Raw genomic sequence first — 23,494 nt, 5'->3', positions numbered from 1 at the left:
TTTGGGTTCAAAACTCTCAGCTCCTGTCTTTTTCACATCTTCCATCATGTTGTCATTGATTTGTGATTTGCGTAATTCCTTGTTCAATGTTTATCTCCCCAACCCACCCTCTGCCATAAGCTAAGCTCCATGAAGTCATGTCTGTCTTATACCTCCATGTGTTTCTAGTGACCAGCACCTAGTGGACACTCAATATATGTTTCAAGAAAAGCCTAAGACAGGCTGGGCACGGAGGCTCACACCTGCAATCCCAGCACTTTGGGAGGCCAAGGCAGGCAGATCACAAGGTCAGGAGATCGAGATCATCCTGGCTAACATGGTGAAACCCCATCTCTACTAAAATTACAAAAAATTAGCTGGGCGTGGTGGCGGGCACCTGTAGTCCCAGCTACTCGGGAGGCTGAGGCAGGAGAATTGCTTGAACCCAGGAGGCAGAGGTTGCAGTGAGCCGAGATCACGCCACTGCACTCCAGCCTGGGTGACAGAGCAAGACTCCGTTTCAAAAAAAAAAAGGAAAAGAAAAAAAAAAAAGGCCTAAGATGAAACATGGAGCCAAGATAAGGAAGTCATAAGGTGAACAATGGAAAGGAAAGATGTGTGTGTGGTCCAAAGGACACATCTCTTTCTCGCTAAACCAGTTTGATTTTTATTTTCTTTCACTTGAAGCTGAAAAAGTCCTGAATGAGACAATTCAGATATGAGACAATTTATCTTAAAGAAGTAATAGCAGCCCAGTTGCCACTTCTCCCAAAGTTATAGTGCCAGGTTAAGCTATTTCTTCTGACTCCTTGATTCAGTTAACTGTGAAACGGTTGCCAAGGGGGCTTACCCAGCCTCTCCGTTGGTAACATTGGAGGATATATATATATATATATATATATATATATATATATATATATATATATATATTTTTTTTTTTTTTTTTTTTTTTTTTTTGCCATAGGAAGGGAGCAAAATAAAATCTTCAGGACAAAGGAGACACAGCAGCTGACTATGAGAACAACACCCCAGTACATCTATGATCTGTGGCCAGACTTGCTAAGGACTCCCAAGGAAGCGGCAGCTTCTCAGACACCATCTGACAGTGGGTTGCTCATATCTTTCAGGTGAAGTGTACAAGCCACTCTAGTGTCCATGGAGCCAGTCATGGAACTGTCTTTGCAGAAATTGTAACAGGGAGAAAATGATGACATCAGTGAAAGAGATTTGATCTAACCAACCCCCATCTTGCCTTTAACCTCCAAACTGCCCTTACGCTTTCCTGGGCTCGGGCCAAGTTAACTTTGGGACAAATTTAGTGTTTATTTTATTTTATTTCATTTTATTTTGAGATGGAGTCTTGCTCTGTCACCCAGGCTGGAGTGCAGTGGCATGATCTCGGCTCACTGCAACCTCCGCCTCCCTGGTTCAAGTGATCCTCACATGCCAGCACACCCAGCTAATTTTTGTATTTTTAGTAGAGACAGGGTTTCACCATGTTGGCCAGGATGGTCTCGATCTCCCGATCTCGTGATCCACCCACCTCGGCTTCCCAAAGTGCTGGGAATACAGGGGTGAGCCACCGCGCCCGGCCTAGTGTATATTTTAAATGATAATAGCCCTTGCCCAAAACTAAACTACCTTCATAAAGCTAATGAGGGACTACCAGGTTAGGAGGATGAGAGGAGCCTGAATTCTGCTAAGGTGTAGACATAAAGGATTACCAGCCATTATTCCAGAGGTCACAAGATTTGCAACTTTCCCAATGACTCCCGCAGATAAGATCACTATTGTAGACTGGCCTTTTGAGATGTCTCTTCAGGTTTTTTTGCATTTCTCGTAACCAATGGCTCCACCCCGACCAGACCGCCAACCTAACTTTGAAAGAAATTTGTTGTATATTTTAAATGATGACAGCCCTTTCCCAAAACTAAACTGCCTTTGTAAAACTAATGAAATATTGCCAAGTTAGGAGAATGAAAGGAGCCTGAATTCTGCTAAGATGTAGACATGGATTATTATCAGCCTTTATCCCAGAGCTCACAACACTTCCAACTTCCTAAGTTACTCCTACAGATAACATCACTACTGTAGAACTTGAGATTGGCCTTTTGAGATGTCTTTTCAGGCTTTTGCCTTCCTGACAACCAGACTGCCCCACCTGGACCTGCCAACTAGTCCTGTGGCCCCACCCAGAAGTGGACTCAGTGCATGAGGACCATTTTTCACACCCCTATTACTGCATCCCCAACCAGTCAGCAGCACCCATTCCCTAGCCACCCTACTCCTTGCCAAACTATCTTTGAAAAGCCCTAGCTTCCAAATTTTCAGGGAGGCTGATTTGAGTCATAAAAAAACTCTGTTCTCCCATTTAGCTGGCTCTATGTGTGTAAAACTCTTTCCCTATTGCAATTCTCCCGTCTTGATAAATCGGCTCTGTCTGGGCAGCAGGCACAAAGAAGCCACTGGGCAGTTACAGTCTCATCATGTAGTTTAGTAAATTGGCCCAGATGTAATAAAATAGGGAGTGGTGAGGACGGTGACAAATAGAAAATCCATGTCCTGTCTAAAGGGGGCATTAACTATTCAACTGTTCTCAATTGTTGCCTTCTAGCCCCAGATTTTTAAAATACTAGAACTAATTCCCTCCCTCCCTCCTTCTGTCCCTCCTTCCCTTCCTCCCTTCCTTCCTTCCTGCTTTCCCTCTTTCTTCTTTCTTTCTTCTTCCTTTCCCTTTCCCTTTTCCTTCCTTCCCTTCCTTCCTTCCTTCCTTCCTTCCTCCCTTCCTTCATTCCTTCTCTCTCTCTTTCTTTTTTATCACTCTGTCACCCAGGCTGGAGTGCAGTGGCTCAATCTCTGACCACCTTGCTCACTGCAACCTCTGCCTCCAGGGTTCAAGTGATCCTCCCATCTCAGCCTCCTGAGTAGCTGGAACTACAGGCACACACCACCATGCCCAGCTAATTTTTCATGTTTTTGATAGAGATGGGGTTTCACCATGTTGCCCAGACTGGTCTTAAACTCCTGAGCTCAAGTGATCTACCTGCCTCGGCCTCCCAGAGTGCTGGGATTACAGGCGTCAGACACGAGGACTGGCCTCTTTCTTTTTTGTTTTTAGTACAAGGACCAAACAAAACATATCTGCAAGGCAGATCCAATCAACCAGACTTCACTTTGGGACTCTGTTTTAGTATTTCAATTTTTGGAGAAAAAGGAAAACATACTTGACCCCGTGTTTGATGGAGCAAGCTGTATGGTAGCTTTCAAGGCAAAATCTTACTTACCAGCCATCAACACTGGCTTTCTGAAGTTCAGAAATCCCAAAGGACAAAGATCCCATGAAGTCATTCCTGCTGGTCAAATCCCAATCCCAAATCTCTACTGACAGTCTTCTGTCTTTGTCCGATTCTTTCAGCTGACTGCATAGAGAAAAAGAAAAGACATCAGTGGAGGTTGTAGTAATTTCTCAAGCAGAATAAATGTACAAGAGGACAAGACCTGGAGGTAGAAAGTTTTAAAGATTACAAGCTGCTGAAAGAAACATATTCAGTTTCCATCCCAGGCTAGCTCTCCAGGGAGTGAGAGCTTTTTCTGTTTGACAGCCTATGGCTTAAACAGGCAGAGGTCTTAGATTGGCTATGACAAGAACAGTTCTAACTACTTTTGTTATCTTATGTCTTAATAGGGTTCAGGATATTCAGGAATTCCTATTGCCTATAAGAAATACAGATATCAATTGCATAATTGGGTGTGTACATGTGTATATCTGCACACAGGTGGGTTGAGAATGAGGCTGAGGAAATGCATGGAGAAAAATCCTGGGGAAATTGTCTGTTCTGAGACATGTCCTTGACTGAGGCTGAGAAGGGGCCCAGCTTTGCCCTGAGAGAGGGAAGAGGAGACAGGACAAGGAACTGTGCTTCTAGCTGGTGGCTAAAAAAGTATGACCTCTAAAGTCAGACTGCCAGAAGCTGAATCCCACTCCACCCCATATTTGCTATGGGACTTTGGGCATACTCTTTAACCTCTATAAGCCCTATTGCTACATTGGGAATAAAATGAGCCGATGAAGTCGGATCGCTTAACCCAGTGTTTGTCACACATCATATATGCTCAGTGAATTGGCTGTTATAACCAACTCCTGATGCCTAGATGTACAAGAAAGAGACTCCCAGATTCTTGGAGCCCTGGCCAGGGAAGACCCTCAAGGGAGGCTGGTGGAGATGTCCCAGAAGGCTGCAGGCCAAGCATCATCCATAAACCCAACTCTAGAGAGGCTGTCACCACACCCTGTAGGTTATGTTCCCCTATTTGCTGAGCCCCATCATTTCTCCCACAACTTGCCTTCACTTAGCAACACATCACACCATTTCCTGTCCTACCCACTCCCCCACACCACAGGCATTCTCATCTCTATTAAAAAAATAGCTCTAATTTTTTTTCTTGGCTCACAATACAAAATTGCAGATGGAAAAGAAGGGAGGGAAAGATAGGAGTGAGGGATGGAGAAGAAAGAAAAGGAGGGAGGTCAGGAAGGAAGGAAACAGAAGCTAAGGGAGGAGGAACTCCCTGATCTCAGGTGGCACATAACCCAACCTCCACCACCCATGCTCACTGCAGTCATTTCCACTTACAATCTAAATGTCTCATTCCACTCAGGGTTGAGGGAGCATTTGATGGTTTTGGTCTTCTGTTTGCTCTCACTTTTGGGATCGGGAATCAGTTTCAGTTTTACGTAGGGATCTGACAGGCCATTGGGGTCCATAGGTACAAGGTTTTTAGCATCTCTTACTGAAAGAGAAAAAGCAGTTTTTGCATTAATACTGTCCAACATGTTTAAGCACCAAGCAGTGACAGCTGCAGAACTTGTGGAAGGTTCTTTGGCATCACACTTGTTTAGTGAGAAATTTAATTTTATTAACATCCATAGCTGAAGCAGCGCACAAAATGAGATGGGCTGATAAGATGTCAACTCTGTTCTGTGTTGGTTAAAAATGGATTTCTGACTTTTACACTGCTCTTCCCATACCAAGATTAACTGTAAGTTTTCTAAGCTTATTTTCCACAAAGCCCACAGGAAAGGCTGGCTTCTTTCGTTTAGCATAACGTTTTCAAAGTTCACCACATTATAGCATGTATCAGCACTTCATTTTTTTGCATGACTGAATAATATTCCATCGTATAGATATCCCACATTTTGTTTATCCATTCAGCAGTTGATCCATAGTTGGGTTGTTTCCACTTTTTGGCTGTTGTGAATACTGGTGCTATGAACATTTGTGTACCCCAACACAAAAGGTCACATATTGTATGATTCCATTTACATGAAACATCCCAAACAGGTAAATCCATAGAGACAGAAAGTAGACTACTATTAATAGTTGCCAGAGGCTGGAGGGAAAGGGAAATGGGGAGTGACTGCTTAATGAGTACAGGGTTTCTTTTAGAGGTGATGAAAATTTCTGAGAACTAGATAGAGATGATGGTTGTCCAACACTGTGAATATTCTATAAATGTCACTGAATTGTACATTTAAAAACAGTTAATGGTTAATTTTATGTTACGTTAATTTTACCTCCATTCAAAAAGAAAAAGCTAAAGAAAGGAAGAATTACCCTCTAAACCATGGTACACCTATTATCCATGTATCACCCATAACCAGCACCCAGACAGCCCATAGAGAGAAGGCTGGAACAATGTCAGCAGCATTAGAGCTCAGCTCCACCCTGACTCCAGAACACCCAGGTAAAGAGGCTATAAGGCTAACATGGTGAAACCCTGTCTCTACTAAAAATACAAAAAAATTAGCCAGGCGTGGTGGCAGGTGCCTGTGGTCCCACCTACTTGGGAGGCTCAGGCAGGAGAATGGCGTGAACCCAGGAGGCAGAGCTTGCAGTGAGCCAAGATCATGCCACTGCACTCCAGCCTGGGCGACAGAGTGAGACTCCGTCAAAAAAAAAGATGAACTTACAGGAGAAAAGGAGGCAGGGAATCAGCAGTGAAGATGCAACTGGCTATAGAAAGGATGAGGGAGACTAAATCATCAGCTTGGAGAAACAGGAAGTAGTTAATTAGGAATCAATTCAGAAACCAGTAATGCAGGTAGTCAATGGAAGCAGACTAGAAAATGAGAATTGTACAGCTCTTAAGGATACAATGTCAATCATCTCACTTACAGTAGAACAATCCACAGTAATACATTCAATCCAAATTGACTCTAATTATCTGCTAAAAGGTGAATACATAATGACTCCTATCAGGAATGCAAAGATGGTTCAACGTAAGGAAATCTATTTTCAATATATTCATCATATTTATAGATCAAAGAAGAAAACCATAAGATCATTGTAGTTATCTAGAAACAGCAGAGAATTTTAACAGGATAAAGGCTATCTGAAATAACAGCACCATGGTTCATGATAAATGCAATTCCATTAAAGTAAGGAATAAGACAAAGATATCCATTACCATAGCCATTATTTAATACTTTTTTTTCTCGTGTTCCATAAGTGCAGTAAGAAATAAAGAGTTACCCTCTAAACCAAGATGCACCTATTATCCATGTATCACCCATAACCTGCACCCAGACAGCCCATAGGGAAAAGGCTGGAAAAATATCCACAGCATAAATAAAACCAGAAATTTTGTAAACTCAAGATAACAAGAAAAACAGATTAGAAGAAAGAATATTGTAAAGTAGGAGAGAAAGCACCCCCTCACTTCCTGCAACCTTTGCTCACCCCCAATCATAGTTATCTCCTACCATGGTCACGCTCTGGAGCCTATTATCCCAGAAATTATACCACTTTCTCAATCTCAGTTTCAAGTACCCTACTATCTTACACCAATTTCTATTTTTCCAATTCATTAGTTCTATTATTCTACTGCAATAAATCTTCCCCTATTCGTCAGTCCATTCTCCACCAATCAGTCCCTTGAACCCAACACATTCTCTTGATCTCCCTATTCCCTCTTGCTTTTACTCCATTCATATCCAGATTCAATTTTATGGTGCATTTTAGCTACTCCTTTGGAAAGACCCTCAACTCCCTTGCCCCTCTTTCTTTTTATTTTACTTGTCTCACATGACCCCAGCCCTACTTAAATTCAAATACCTGTCCTTTCTTACTCTGTCCTTTTCCTACACTCAAACAGCTGACCATTGCTGGAAAATAAATAAGACTGACTTCCCTAAAATGATACAGCTAGTAAGGGGTTGAGACCGAATAAATGAGATGGGAGAAGCATTGAATCGGCTACCAGGATCAAGCTGTAACTTATTCTGTGCTGACATTTTTTCTGCACTCCAGCAATACGGCAGTGTCTTCTATTTTTCCACAGGCTGAATTCATCTCCCATCTCAGCTTGCAAGCTGCAACTCATTTTTACACCAAAAGCAAGATGTTGACCTTGATCAGTTAAGTTCAACAAGCAAGTCCCTACTAAGTGCTAAGCCCTGGGGATATAGGGGACAAAATAAAATGTTAATCTTGTCCCCAAGACAGACCATATAGTGTCATGGACACAGGGCTACAAGATCCCAGGGTCCGCATCTTACCAAGCAGTTACTTCACACATATGAACCTCAATTTCTTGATCAATAAAATAGGTTGTTACAAGAGTAAAATTGGATAAAGAACATACATGTTTAGCACAGAACCTGGAACTTAAAAAATACCCAATAAATGTTAACTGCTATATATTACTGCTATTTCATTATTATTCTTATTCATATGCAATGCCCTCTTTCACTACGTTTTTGTTGTGTGTGTGTGTGTGAGAGAGAGAGAGAGAGAGAGAGACAAGGTCTCACTCTGTCACCCAGGCTGGAGTGCAGTGGCATGATCATGGTTCACTGCAGCCTCGACCTCCCGGGCTCAAGTGATCCTCCCACCTCAGCCTTCCAAGTAGCTGGGACTACAGGTGCTTGCCAACCTATGCCTAACTAATTTTTAAAAATTTTTTTGTAGAGGTGGGGGTCTCTCTATGTTGCCCAGACTGGTTTCAAACTCCTGGATGCAAATGATCCTCCAGCCTTGGTCTCCCAAAGTGCTAGGATTACAAGTGTGAGCCACCATGCCTTGCCTGTTTGTCTATTTTTATTATGAAGACTTAACCATTTCCACATGTACTGACATCAAATGGAACCATTTGTGGTTTTCTTCTTTACAATGCATTCGATGTTTACTCGAACCCTTCCACAGGAGAGCTTCTTAAACCTTAGTGTGCATAAAAATTACTCAGAGGACTCATGAGACACATATATCTGGCACCCACCCCCACAGATAGATTCTGATTCCCTAAGTCTGCAGTGAAACCTGTCCATATGCTTTTCTAACACATTTCCACGTGATGCTGATGCTGCCAGTCTATAAGACACACATTAAGTAACATTGTTCTGGAGAAGAATAATTTCTTAAAATACCCATGCATTTTCCCCATAGAATATAATATCCAACTGTTACTTTCATTTCTTGAGCCTTCCAAGGAAAATAACATGTACCAGTTTCTAGGCTGGGATCTTGGAGTGACACATCTATCACATAGTGAGCTGCACACACACAGGATTGAGACACTCAGAAGCACCAGAAGCTTGTCTGTCTGGTTGATTGGCAACACAGAGGCAAGAGGAAACAGCTCATCTTTCTTCTCCCTGGCAAGGCCACTCCCCCTCCTCCGCCCCAGTCTTATGAACTGACACCACAAGGATAGTCACTGGAAAAAGATCTTCTATCATAAGCTTAAGGAATTTACAGCTCTTTTAGAGTGCTCTTTGCTGGACAAGAGTGTTGTATTTTGAAGCTGTCAATCTCAAGACTCGTGGTTTAAGAGTAATTTTTTTTTTTTTTTTTTTTTTGACACAGAGTCTCGCTGGAGTGCGGTGGCACGATCACGGCTCACTGCAGCCTTGATCTCCCAGGATCAAGCGATGCTACCACCTCAGCACCCTGAATAGCTGCGACTACAGGCATGTGCCACTACATCCAGCTAACTTTTAAAAAATTTTTGTAGAGATGGAGTCGCACTATGTTACCCAGGCTGGTGTCAAACTCCTGGCCACGAGTGATCCTCCCGCTTCGGCCTCCCAAAGTGCTGGGATTACAGGTGTGAGCCACTGTGTGCAGCCAAGAATGATCTTTTCTTGGGAATCTAATCATTGCAGAGCCAAACATTACTCACTGAGGCATGACTCTTCCCTCACCTTTATAGGTCCTTTCTTCTACTTTTGTCCTTTTGAGCTTATTCTCTACCAAAGGGGCCAAAACTTTCTGTGCAACGGAATGCTGTGGAATGCATCCTGAGACTGCTGGCATTCACATCTCCAAGAGCTCTGGCTACTAAAACCATCTATCATGAGCAGTTGACAGTAGCTGCAGGCTAAGATCCAAAGGGCTGTCCCTCCTGAAGTGTTTCAAAGTTGAGTCGTGTTTCCCAGCAGCAAGAGAGCCGCATATGTATCGCGGAAGCAAATCTCTCTAGACCACACTTGGCGAGACCGACTTTGATTTTTCTTGATAAATGTTTCTTTACTATCTTTGTTGAAACTCAGCCAGCCCAGATGGTACCAAATGCTTCACACAAAGCAGAAATAGCAAACGTCCCCACTGGTGGAAGTTTGCAAAGAGTACAGGAGAAGCGTGTCCTGGTCCAGAGAACACTGCTTGCCGTGGGCATGGGGCTCTGGGTGCAGGGTGAGGTCTGCCTGTTTCTGTCTAAGGGTCTTTGAAGCAAGCGAGGCCTCTGCATTCTGGTCCAAGTTCTCTAAGACAGCACTGAATCCATAAAAAGATAGCATGCATGTTAACTATTTTTCCAAGAATTGTTCTTCACCAAGAAGTTCCTTAATTGTTTTTTCTTTCTAAGAAGATACAATTATCTGTCAGAAAACTCAGAATAATTGTGCTGCTTTCATATCCCGATCCCACATTATGTGAATCAGGAGCATCTCTTATTTAACTCCTTTTGAAGGAACTTTCCTCAATATTGTGAGTCTTGCTTTGTCCTCACTGTGTGTCCTCAAAACAGTAATTCATTCCAGTGAAGGATTTATTAAGGAAAAATAAAAGAACTTTAATCCAAAGTAATACCCACTAATATTCAGCCTGAGGATGTGTGCAATTATAAAAGTAGGAAATAACCTGAGTGCCCACCAATGGGGGAAACAGTAAATAATTTATGGCGCATTCATACTGTGACGCACTTTGCCCATGCCGATAACATTGGGTTATCTATATGCAGAAACGTGTTGAAAAAAGCAAGATGAAGCACGTTGAAAAAAGAAGATGAGGGCAATATAATGCCTCTTTGTTTAAGAAAGAAGCGTGAAGGCATTAGTGGTTCAATTAGTGAAATCTGGAGCTGAACTGTCAGATAATAGCATTGGGTCAATGTTGCATTTCCTCATTTGAATAAATGTACTAAGAATATTTTTGTTCTTGGGAAATACAACTGAAGTATTTCAGGATAAGTGGAAACCATGACCCCAACTTACTCTCAGATGGATCAGAAAAAAAATGTGCACATATATAAAAATACATTAGTAGAGAAAATGCTAAACCAAATGGGGCAAAATATAAACAATTAGTACATCAGGTAAAGTGTATACAGAAATTTCTTTTACTGTTATTGCAATTTTCTGTCATTTTGAGATTATGTCAGAATAAAAAAATTTTAAAGGCCCTCCAAATATTTAAAAGAAAGGTACAGTAAAATGCATTTTCTACAAGGTCATATATGAACGTAAATATATAGAAAAGAGTCTGAAAAGATATACCCAAAATTGATTTAAAATAATGTCCACCTCTGAGGAACAGGTATAGGAACCTGATTTGAGGGTTGTGAATAAAGATTTTAGCTTTATCCATCACATTTTAAATTTCTGACAAAGAGAATGTTTTCTTGTATTGATTGTGTTATTAAAACAATTTACAAATTCAGTTGTGCTTTTACAGTTTCCAAGAATCTATTGCCCTGGCTTTCAGAGACTCCATCCTATTCCTCCAAAGAGTTTATAGGGCAATTGGATCCGCAGGGTGATACTTAAAAACTTTTGGTTTGCATCATAGAACCCAGAAAATGAGCTCCGTGGTGAATAACACACAGACCCAGGATAAGCTCATTGAGGTCAGCTGGACATCCTCAGCACATGCCCTAACCAGGGTTGGAGGGAGAGACTAAACAGGTCAATCATTTCAGATCCATCAACCTATTTTCACTGTCCTGCCCTGCCCCTCTCCTGTTTCAGTTATCTGTTGGTGGCTGACAGTTTACCTGGTCCTTTGCTTGAACCCCCCTGCCCTGCCATACCTTCCCAAGTTGGAAGCTTCTTTAGCCCTTTGCTCTACAATCTAGATTTGTGTCCCATCGATTCCTGTTTACTTATTACTTCTTCTAACCCTGGGGGTTTCTGACCCCAAGGTTCTCTGATGCTGTGGCTTTTATGAGCCCTGGAATCCCTCAGAATCCCCTTCCCAGCCTCTGTAACTGGCCATGCTGTATAATCTTCACCTGATAGGCTCTGATTACAAAACCAGCAAACGTGGGGTCTTTGGGCAGCCCACATCCAGCATCAAAGTCCTCCCGAGCACATCGTGGTCCCAAAGGCTCCTAGAACAGCTGGCTTCCCATCATTGCTGGCAGTGGTACAGTTATCACACATCTAATTATCTGTATTGAGACAGACTTCCAGCTGGGACTGTCATGGTGTCTGTCAAGAAGAGAGCCTGTCAAGCCACAGCTAGTGAAACAATGGTGGAGAGCTAGCGTGGTGAATCAGGAACTAAGTTAGCAATGGCTAGACCTCAGAGTCAGGCAGACACGGTTGTCAATTCTACCTCTGCCATGACTCTCACTAACTGGGTGATCTCACTCAAATGGCTTCTCGGAGCCTTTGTCTCCCCACCCCCAAATTCTCATAAACCTACACAGACAACTCAAATGGGCTCTTGGATAATAGTGGGGGTGACCATCCATCCCAGTTTTCCCAGAGCAACCTCAATTTAGAACTGTTGTCCTCTCACTCTTAAGAGAGTCCAAATTTTAACAATAAATTATATGACTACCCTAATGATAGAGGATAACAGTGTCAAAGTGGAATGTAAGGCACATGGCAGAGGCTCAACAAATGTTGATTTCCTTTCTCCTTTCAGAGAATTTAGACCAAATTATGTAACAATCAAGATAAATTCCAGGGCTAAAAGAGTATCCCTCCAATGTGATTTTCATACAAATGAATCTTGGAGGAGGTCTGAGAATAATAGACGACGTGAAGTCAAACGTATCATCCATTCTTCTTATGACCTCCTCTCCACTCCAGTCCAGGCATTTGGAGTTTCACCTGATATGGCATAGCCTCTAAACTCTCCAGTGATAGTTTATCCTTTTATGTCTCTACTCCCTTTACCTGGCTTTTTTATTTTTTATTTTTCATTTCATCAAACCCTCCAGTTCCTCAACTGTTTCCTTTCCCCTGGTCCATCAGTGCATTGCTACGGTTTTACTTCCTCCATACCACTTCCCATATGGAAAAGCCATTCAATCGCTTCTGACCAGTGGCTTAAATGTCCTTACCTTCCTGTCTCTTCAACATCCTGTGTGCATACCCTCAACCATGAGTGAAATTTGCTCTAGACAGTGTCCCCAGGGGAAAGTGTCACACATAGGGGCTTCATGCCACTATATACCCATGATCTCCAACCACAGCAAAGTCCCGCACACTGCTTGTCAAACCTATTGGGTGTCCCTAGTTAATTTCCCATTCCTTACAGAAGCAATTTCAAGATTTCAATTCTTGAGGCTCCCATCTGATTCCTACCTCCATCTCACTCATCCATTGATCTTTGGTATTATATGTTTTTGTCATTAATTTCTAGTTCTGTTTTATTTTTATCGGAAAATGTGGGCTGAGCAATTTCTGGGGGCATTTTGGAGGGAATTTAATGAGGTTTCCTTAACAAGTTAATATATCACTAATTTTGTGAATACTAGGGAAAAATGTAATTCTTTTATTGAAGGGTTCAGGATTCAAGATAGAGAGGTATTTTATATTCACTCTAATTATATTATTTAAATTATCTATATCCATTTTCTTAACTGCTTTTATCTGTCCAAGACTGACAAAGTGTGTTTTTAAAGCCCTTCTATTATGGTATTTCTGTAAATTACTCCTTTCATTTCAAGTTTTTGCTTTATGCATTTTGGCCCTAGGTTCATGATTACTTTTTATCCCCAGACTTTACTTACCATAAATAAAAGACACATTTTACATAGTATATTATATATTTGTCTTGAACTCTACTTTGAATACAGTATAGATGCTTTTCCATTTGCTCTGGTCTTTTCTCTAGGAGTATCTGATACTCATTTACCCATGGATAAATGCTATTTGTTCTCTACATCTGTCATTTATTTAGTGGTTATATTTATTTATTTGTCCCTTTCCCCTGCCATCCCCATTGGAGCACTCCTTAAGCTTGTTTCCATATTACTTATTACATTTTCTGCAGTAGGCACTCCTCTATCTACTGCTTCTACACACTTTGATTTAGTCTACTGTTTTAAATTACTTTTTAGTATCATAACATGACAACCTTCTTTCTTCTGCATTCCTCTTATCCATCTCCCTCTTCATCTTGGACTATTGCCTTCTTTTCTCTCTCTTCTCTCTCTCTCTGTGTACTTGTGTCTTTTATCAGCTTATTTTCTGCCTATAACATTTATTTTATGTGTTTAATTACATGCAGTAAAATTGACTTTTTGGTGCACAGTTTTGTGCAAAAATTTATACATTTTAATGCATGTATAGATTCATGTAACCATCACACAATCAGAATACAGAAGAGTTCTATCACCTCGGAAAAATTCCTCATACTTCTCTACAGTCACATCCTCTTCTCATCCTCAGCCCCTGGCAACCACCGATCTGTTTCTCATCACTACAGTTTTATCTTTTCAAGAATAATACCTAAATGGAATCATACAGCAAGAAAACCTGTTGAAATTGGTTTCTCTTTCTCGGCAAAGGGCCTTTGAGGGTCATCCATGTTGTTGTGTATATGAACAGTTCATTCTTTTTTATTGCAGAGTAGTATTTTATTGCATGGATGTATCAAGGTTTATCTATTCAACTGTTAAAGAATATTTCAGTGGTCTTCAACTTTTAGTGATTACAAATAGAGCTGATATACTCACGGGTTCTTGTGTGAGCATAAAGTTTCACTTCTTTAAGATAAATAACTAGGAGTGGGATCATTCAGTTATATGCGTTTGTTTAGCTTTATAAGAAGCTGCCACACTTTCCCAGAGCAGCTGTACCACTTTGCATTCCCACAGTGATGAATGAGAGTTCCTCTTGTTCTGCATACTCATTAGCACACCATATTGGCAGTATTTATTATCATTATCATCATTATTTTAGCCATTCTAGTAAGTGTGCAATGGTATCTCATTGTGGTTTTAATTTGCATTTCTCTAATTTCTAGTGATATTGAATATCTTTCCATGAATGTATTGGCCATCCTTGTATTATTTGGTAAAGTGTTTGTTCAGGTTTTTAGATTACATTTTAAGTAAGGCTGTCTTCATACGAATGAGTCTGAGAGTTCTGATACAATGAGTTGGATACAAGTCCTTTGTCAGATACGTGATTTGCAAATATTTTCTTCCAGTTTATAGTTTGTTTCTTGCAAAATAAAAGTTTTTAAACTTTAATAAAGTACAATTTACCACTTTTTTTTTTCTTTTATGGGTCACGTTTTTTGTCACGTCTAAGAACTCTTTGTATAACTACAGGTCATAAAGATTTTCTCCTGTGTTTTCTGAAATTTTATACCTTTATATTTTGCTCCATGACCCATTTTGAGTTAATTCTTGCAAAAGGTGTGAGATGGAGGTCAAGGTTCATTTTGTTTTCATATGAATGTCTAATCATTCCAACATCATTTGTTGAAAGACTATCCTTTTTCCATTTCATTGTTTTCGCACTTTTGTTGAAAATCAATAGGCCGTATTTGTGTGGGTCTATTTCTGGATTCTCTACTGTGTTCCAATGGCTTGTGTATCTATCCTGTCACCAATATCACATTTGATTACTGAAGCTTTATATAGTAAGTCTTAAGATTGGGTACAGTAATTCTTCCAACTTTATTCTTCATCTTAAGAATTGTTCTGGCCATTCTGGATTCACTGCCCTTCTATATAAGTTTTAGAATCACTGTGTCCAAACATACAAAAAATCCTGCTGGGATTTTGACTTGAATTTCATTAAGCCTACAAATCAATCGTAAAACTTGCTATCTTCACTCTGCTGAGTCTTTCAATCCATGAACATGGGTTATCTCTTCATTTATTTAGGTATTCTTTGATTTCTTTCAGTGTTTTGGAATTTTTAGCATATAGATTCTAGACATGTGTTGTTAGATTTATACCTAAATATTTCCTTTGTTTTGCAGCTGCTGTAAGTAGTATTTTTTTAAATTTTTGGTTTCTAGTTGTTAATATATAGAAATACAATTGATTTTTGTGTGTTGACCTTGTATGCTGCAACCCAGCTAAACTCACTCATTATTTCTAGTAATTTCTTGGTAGATTCCTGTGGATTTTCTACATAAACAATACTGTTTTCTGTGTATAGAAACAATTTTGCTTTTTTTCCTTTCCATTCCATATGGTTTTTATTTTTTATTTTATTATTACTTTTTTGAGACAGAGTCTTGCTCTGTCACCCAGGCTGGAGTGCAGTGGTGCAATCTCAGCTCACTGCAACCTCTGCCTCCCAGGTTCAAGCAATTCTCCTGCCTACTCCCAAGTAGGTGAGACTACAGGCATCTGCCACCACGCCCGGCTAATTTTTGTATTTTTAGTAGATGTGGGGTTTCACCATGTTGGCCAGGTTGGTCTCGAACTCCTGACCTCAGATGATCCACCCACCTCAGGCTCCCAAAGTGCTGAGATTACAGGCATGAGCCACCGAGCCGAGCCCCACATGCCTTTAAAATTTTTTTTTATCTTACTGTGCTGGTTATGACATGATGTTGAATAGGACTGGGGAGGATGAACATTTTAGTTTTGTTTCATAGCTTAATGAGAAAGCATGCAGTTTTTCATCATTAAGTATGTTACAGGTTTTTGGTAGATACTTCTTATTGGATCAAGAAAGTTCCCTTCTATTTCTAGTGGGCTGAGAACTTTCATCATAAATGAATATTGAGTTTTGTCCAATTTTTTCTGCATCAATTGATATGTTAATTTTTTTCTTTCTTTAGACTATTAATATGGTAAATTACATTGGTTGATTTTTTTTTTTATTATTAAGCCAGCTTGCATTCTCAGGATAAAATTCATTTGGTCGGAGTGTATTTTCCATTTATATATTGCTGAATTTCATTTGCTAATATTTCTATGAAGATTTTTATATTTATGTTTACAAAGAGTTCTTACACATGACACTAAAAACATGACCTATAAAAGAAAAAAATGATAAATTGTACTTTATTAAAGTTTAAAAACATTTGTTCTGCAAAACACAAATGACGAACTGGAATAAAATATTTGAGATATTTGCTTGTAGTTTTCTTGTACTATTTTTGTCTGGTTTTGGTATGAGGGTAATGCTAACCTCATAAAATAGGTTGAAAAATGTTCCCTTCTCATCTACTTTTTAGGAGAATCAGTATTATTTCATCTTTAAGTGTTGGTAGAATTTACCAGTATAAATTTCCTTTTAAGCACTTTTTAATCTGGATTCCACAAAGTATCATGTGTTATACTTTTATTTTCTTTCAGTTCAAAATATTTTCTTATTTCCCTTGAGACTTCTTCTTTGAACTAAACCATGGATTATTCGGAAGTTTGTTTGTTAGTTTCCGTATTTTTCCAGGGGCTCTACTCTTATGATTTTACTTCTACCTAAATACTGACAACTCCCACCCACACCTCTTTACTGACCTTTACAACTGTATGTACAACTATCCACTGGCTATCTTGTACTGGATGTCCCATAAGTACGCTAAACTCAACATGTCCAACAACACTCATTATCCTCCTGCTCCCCCCACACCACCATGTCTCCTCCCTGTCTTTCAATGCCAGTCTTAGTGAGTGTTGAACTATCCACCCAACTGCCCCAGTAAGAATCTAGAAATCATTCTGGTCTCCTCCCTTTGGTGCAATCTACAACCCCGTGCTGTCTGATCTGCCTTTCTCATTTTGTGTACCTGAGTCCCTACTATTCATATCACTGCCATCTGAACAATAATAAGTGTGCCATAGAATTACTGTGATTATTAAGTTATATTTGAATCCTGGTATTGTGCTGGGCAGGTGATGAGTGATTCATAAACAGCAGCTGCTCATATGATTGCTCCCTGGCCACTCACTTTTCCTCTCCTGGTGAAATTAAGATCCTCCTCATTGGTTTCCTGCCTGCGGTCTTCTATTGAGCCCTTCCTTCACTCCCCCACCAAAGTGATCTTTCAAAAGCTAGAAACCGATCGCACACTCTTCAAACAAAAATCTTTCATAATTTTAGAAAATCTATTAATAATATGATTCGCTATAAAACTAGGTCAAAGGAGAAAAACTATATAATTATCTTAAAAAATGACGAAAAAGGCGACTGACAAAATTCAATAACCATTCGTCCTTTTAACACTTAGAAAAATAGAAATAAATGAATGCTTTTCTTGACGTAATAAATATAACAACAGCCTTCATTATGCTTACGGGTAAAACTCTAGAGGCATATCTATTCAGGTCACAATCAAATTAAGAATGCCCACCATCACTATTATAATTTAACATTGTTCTGAAAGTACCAATCCATGCAATTACATTTTTAAAAAGTATTGTATAAGAGGCTTAGATGTTGGAAAAGAGAACACAGAATCAGCTTGGATTGTCTGAATTGTATCTTAGAAAAATTCCCCAAAGATTCTGGCATCTGATTGATACCACTTTTCTGGTTTGTCACCCTGATCAATTTTTTTCCATTTTTAATCTCTTTGTCACTTCAGTGGGAATTTGGAAGAAGGAGACATTCAATATATGGTCTCAGTTGAGCATTAATTACATTTTTAGTTAGAAAAAAAAATGTTACTCTAAATCTGAGAGAAAGAAATCATTGTGTAAAAGCAGGGCTGGTCTTGTGCACCTAATTCTTAACAAACTGGAACTAGACACAACGCGGGTGCCCCAAGGTTCAGTCCAGCTGATACTCGGACTTATGAGGGTTTTGCAATACTGCCAAATGTCACGTGTGTCTGTGTGAAGAGACCACCAAACAGGTTTTGTGGGAGCAGCAAGGCTGTTTATTTCACCTGGGTGCAGGCAGGCTGAGTCCGAAAAGAGAGTCAGCAAAGGATGATGGGATTATCATTAGTTCTTATAGGTTTGGGATAGGTGTACAAAGTACCTTCTTAAGGGTGGGGGAGAATATATCGTATCAGTTAGGGTGGGGCAGGAACAAATCACAATGGTGGAACGTCATTAGTTAAGGCTATTTTCACTTCTTTTGTGGATCTTCAGTTGCTTCAGGCCATCTGGATGTATACGTGCAGGTCACAGGGGATATGATGGCTTAGCTTGGGCTCAGAGGCCTGACACCAAAACCATGCAACTTTTGTGCTCAGTAACTGAGTCCTCCTGGGACCCAGAAGCTTTGAAATCTTGGAGGTTTTATGACCCCTAAACCCAGTTTAGTGTCAACTATTTTCTACAGCAGTTTCCCTGGTCATTCAGGGTCCTACAGTTCCCAGCGTTGCTCCACACTTACTCTGACTCCACACAACCACAACCCCACAAGTCTAGAGACCATTTCCCTCGACAGGGAAGATCTGGGTTAGTCCACCTTTGAGCTCTCACAAGCCCAGTCTCTTAATAACTAGCATTCCCCAGTGGTGTGGACAATGTCACCACTGGATCTCACTGGGGGATGCAGCACCTGCTACTTTACTCACGCATGGCAGAGTTTTCAGGGCTTGATGCAGATGGAAGAGGAGCTCTTCAGCCCAGCTTGGAAAAACAAGAGTAAACCTGCCCCCCATAAACATCTGTTCCCCTCAGGTTGGCCCTGAGGGTCTTTCTGTCTGCCTAGGACAGATGGTTTGGGAGTCAGGCATCCAATAAGTTAGCTTTATTTCTTGTTTGGAGACCACCTCCTGCCTCAAGTTAAGTGAAAACAAGAAGGACAGACGAGGTTTACCAATTCCTCACTCATATCCTCGGGACAGGAACCAGGATGGCGTGCCATGGGGCCCCACCCTTGCTTGGGTGCTGAGTAAATGCAGCATGAAGCATGGAGGCAGGAGGTGCTCAACAGCCCCCTCTCCCACGCTGCAGCGGCTGCAGACATGGCTCTGGGTGCTGCTTTGCAATGTGATTATTTCTAAAGATGTGACATAAATACTAACATGGAGTCCCTGGAGCTGCAGAGTCGCTGCTTGGCAGCTTAATTTGGACATTCAATCAAAACTGTCTGTCGGCAGCTCTGCACAACCCAAGCAGCATAGGGCCAGAAGCCCCGCAATCTGCTCAGTGAGAACGTTAAGTGATGGGTTTAATTTTCAGAAGCTTGGGACAAAAGCCTTCCCAGCTCTGAGGAAGGCGGGTTTACTTCCCTTCTCTAGAGAAACAGCGCATATTTTCTCATATCTTCAATAGTCTCCCTGCTTTGATAGAAGAGCCCTGTCTACATTAACCACATCACTGAATCATGGAATTCAAGGATTTTTAAAAACTGAGAGGCACATTCTCAGACCATGATCCTCAGACAGTCAGGGAAAAGGGCTACCATTTGAAGACAAGTTTCCTGTTTCTCCTACTGTTGTTCAGGGATGAAGGGAGAAGAAAACATCTGTTAGAAGGGGTCCCAGCAGATGAATGCTTCCTCCTTTCATTGTCAAACATCCTCAGTCACACAGAAGCACTAAAAGAGCATGCTGGATACATTTATCCTAAACGGATATATGATTACATGGATGGATGGGTTGGCTGAGTGGATGGATGGATGGGTTAGACAGATGGATGAATGTATGGATGAATGTATGAACTGGATGGATGGATGGATGGAGAGATGAATGCATGTGTGGATGGATGGATGGATTAGATGGAAGAATGTATGGATTGGATGGATGGATGGATGGATGGATGGAGAGATGAATGCATGGGTGGATGGATGGATGGGTTAAGTGGGTCAATGAGTAAAGTAATGGGTCTTAACTAGCTGGAAGGAAACTGGCATCCTTTCCATTTTCTTATTATCATAATTTTACCAAACTATCCATATCTCAAGGCATCTACTGAATCTGCCTCATCCCACATCCCTCCATTCTTTACCACCGTAGACACACAGACACACACACGTGCATGTGCATCTTCAAAATACTTCCAAATGGCACAGCCCAAGCACAAGCTAACCAGTACTGATGCTGTGCTCAGTATTGGAACAGGGTCCTAGAGGCCCCCTGATATGCCCAGGTGCTAACTTTACTTGCCAGGCTGTGGGGAGGTCCAAGGAGGATCCCAGGGGAGCAGCTGGGACTGTGGGAAGAGCTGCCTCAGGAGAGAGCTGCAGCTATTTTCCAACAGGCACAGAAGCACTGCTGGAGTGTTCTGGAAGAATGTCTGACTACACTGAGATGCAAATACAAATCCGATGACCATCTATAAAAGGGTACACAGCTGAGATAGACAGAGTTCCGGCACAGCCCCCACCCTATGCCTCTGCCTGTTATTCTAAACTCTGCCCAGACAGAGGCAAATATTCCAGTGACCCTGGCCATCAGCAGATGCTATACTCCGGCTCCCTGAGAGCAAGTCCTATGCTGTTTCCTTCTGTGACTCAAACAGTGAGTTAAAGGCACACTTGTAGCAAGGTAATACGTTGAGGTTTGAAGTGCCTGTTTCTCCCACTTTGCACTTCATTGAATTCTGTCACTTGTACCCTGAGGCTCCTCCCCCCAGACCATGCAGCTAGACGTGAGTCATCCACTGCCTTAGGGAGAAAGTTGTCAAGGTATTAGTGAGGAACAAAGCCAGTGAATTCTGACTTCTCAGTTCTGAAAGCTTGTCTCATCTTTCTCCCTATCAGGCCCCAAAAGCTGAGCTCCAGGATGACAGAGAGAATGGATGAAGAAGCAGATAAGGCCCCCTTTTTGCTCCATGATTCACCCCTCTGCTCTCCATACTCTGAATTAGCCCCACCTTTCACCTCTTTTAACCAGAAAAGCCAAAAGCACTCCTGTACATCTGCCAACAACTGCCAATCCTGGAAAGAGGCTGAGTCCAAATCCCAATTGGGCTTAACTGGGGCATGTAAATAAGGCTTTTCACATGCTCCAAACAACTCCCCTTTCCCTCACACCATGACTGAGAAGTCCTGTTTCAGAGAGTGGTTCTCAAAGGGTGTGGCCCAGACTAGCAGCGTCAGCATCACCTGGGAACTCATTAGAAATGCATGATCTCCTAATGTTATTCCTCCCACCTAATGTAAATGACGAGTTAGTGGGTGCAGCACACCAACATGGCACATGTATACATAGGTAACAAACCTGCACATTGTGCACACATACCCTAGAACTTAAAGTATAATAACAAAAAAAAGAAAAGAAATGCATGATCTCAGGCCCTGCTCAGACCTGCTGAATTGAGGATGGAACCCAGCAACCTGTATTTTAACACACTTTCCAGATGACTCTGATGTGACACTCATGTATGAAAACCACTGCTTTTGACCAGTGTTGTTGAAGCCAGCCTCACCAGGGTAGGAAGAATTCTGGACAGAAATATAGCTACAATTCAGCATTAATCAGGCTAACTTTGACCCACTTCCTTGCAACTAAAAGTCAGGTAACACTGGATACTGACCATTTGCAACCTCGTTGTTCCTACAGATAGGATTTCTGACATTAGAATCATAGGCTTTTGTTTAAGAGTTGCTTAAACAGATCCTGAATTCCAGCAGAATAGCTGATGCCAACCAGTTTAAAGACCCCAAACAGAGGAATTGAATCAGCAAGAGAACACAGCTTCTTTATCTCCCTGTCCCATGACTCCATCCTGCTCTTTTCCACCAATCAACAATCTCCACACTTCAGCCCACTGCAAAACCCTTAAAAATCCTAGCCCCAGACTCCTCTGGGAGATGGATTTGAGGTTTCCTCCTGTCTCTTCCCTACAATTAAACCTGTTTCTCTGCAGCAACTCAGTGGCTTAGTGTATTGACTTGCTGCATGCATTGGGCAGTGAACCTATTACAGTTACACTGTCCAATAGAACTTTCTAAAATAATGGAAGTGTTTGATGTCCAGTATAGTAACCACTAGCCACATGAGGCCACTGAATACCTGAAATGTGGCTATTGTGTTGGAAAAATTGACTTTTGCATTTTATTTAATTTTCTTTAATTAATTTTTTTTTTTTTTTTTTTTGAGATAGGGTCTTGTTCTGTCACCCAGGCTAGAGTGCGTGGTGCAATCATGACTCACTGTAGTCTCAACCTCTTGGGCTCATGTGAGCCTTCTGCCTCAGCCTCCCGAGTAGCTGGGACTATAGGCATATGCCACCACATTTGGCTAATTTTATTTTTTGTAGAGGCAAGTTTTCGCTATGTTGCTCAGATTGGTCTCAAACTCCTGGCCTCAAGCAATCCTTCCACCTTGGCCTCCCAAAGTTTTGGGATTACAGGCGTGAGCCACCAGGCCAAGCTCGTTAATTTAAATTTAAACAGCCCCACGTGGCTAGTGGCTGCCATATTGCACAAAGCAGCTTAGACCATTGCATCAGCCTCCTTACAGATTTCCCTCCCCTCCTTGTCTCCTTTCAGGTCACCCTATAAGCTTCAGACAAATTAATCTTCCCAGAACGCAGATCTTATCATGTCATTCCTACTCTCAGAACATCCTCACTGACTCACTGTTGCCTACTGATTTTAAATACATGTTCTTTTTGTTCTTTTTTAGCAAGCCAAAATGTTTTATTCCAAAATATGATAGAAAATAGATTAAATAATAATAGTTAACGGTGAATGAGCTCTTACTATATGAGCCAAGCACTATTCTAAGGACTGCACATGAAGTATCTCATTGAATCCTTACAAGAACCTTATGATGTGAGTGTTACTGTTTTCCCCATTTTACTGATGTGGAACCTGACAGCTGAGGGGGTTGAGTGACTTGTCCAAGGTATACAGAGAGCTGATAACAGTAGAGCGGGATTTGAACCCTCTCTGTCTTCCTCCCAAGGCTGCACTCTTAGTCACGACATCACAGTGCCTTGGAAGATCCATCTGGGTCAGATTATTTTTCCCTCTTAGGGTGCCCCTTATGAAATCCATAACCATGGTCACACGTTCTATGGCAGTAGCTTCGAGGTGTGTCTTAAACACATCACTTGCTCTTCTTTTTTTTTTTTTTTGAGATGGAGTCTTGCTCTGTCACCCAGGCTGAAGTGCAGTGGCATGATCTCGGCTCACTGCAAGCTCCACCTCCTGAGTTCATGCCATTCTCCTGCCTCAGCCTCC

At 41.3% G+C, this 23,494-nt stretch overlaps 1 protein-coding gene across 3 annotated transcripts in view; it reads right to left on the bottom strand.

The window, feature by feature from the left end:
* The window catches only part of PRKCB (protein kinase C beta), a 379,967-nt gene that overhangs the window by 120,915 nt on the left and 235,558 nt on the right, over nucleotides 1-23,494 (bottom strand). For all 3 annotated transcript variants that reach the window (XM_034939848.4, XM_034939847.4, XM_055100033.2), the window contains 2 exons: nucleotides 4,614-4,770; nucleotides 3,264-3,398 (listed from right to left, as the gene is read on the bottom strand). In XM_034939848.4, the coding sequence (XP_034795739.2) occupies nucleotides 3,264-3,398; nucleotides 4,614-4,770 (292 nt within the window). The remainder of the gene's footprint in view (nucleotides 1-3,263; nucleotides 3,399-4,613; nucleotides 4,771-23,494) is intronic.

Source organism: Pan paniscus, chromosome 18, assembly GCF_029289425.2.
Source record: "Pan paniscus chromosome 18, NHGRI_mPanPan1-v2.0_pri, whole genome shotgun sequence".
In the NCBI taxonomy this organism is placed as follows: domain Eukaryota; kingdom Metazoa; phylum Chordata; class Mammalia; order Primates; family Hominidae; genus Pan; species Pan paniscus.
This window is presented reverse-complemented; position numbering and strand designations above follow the sequence as displayed.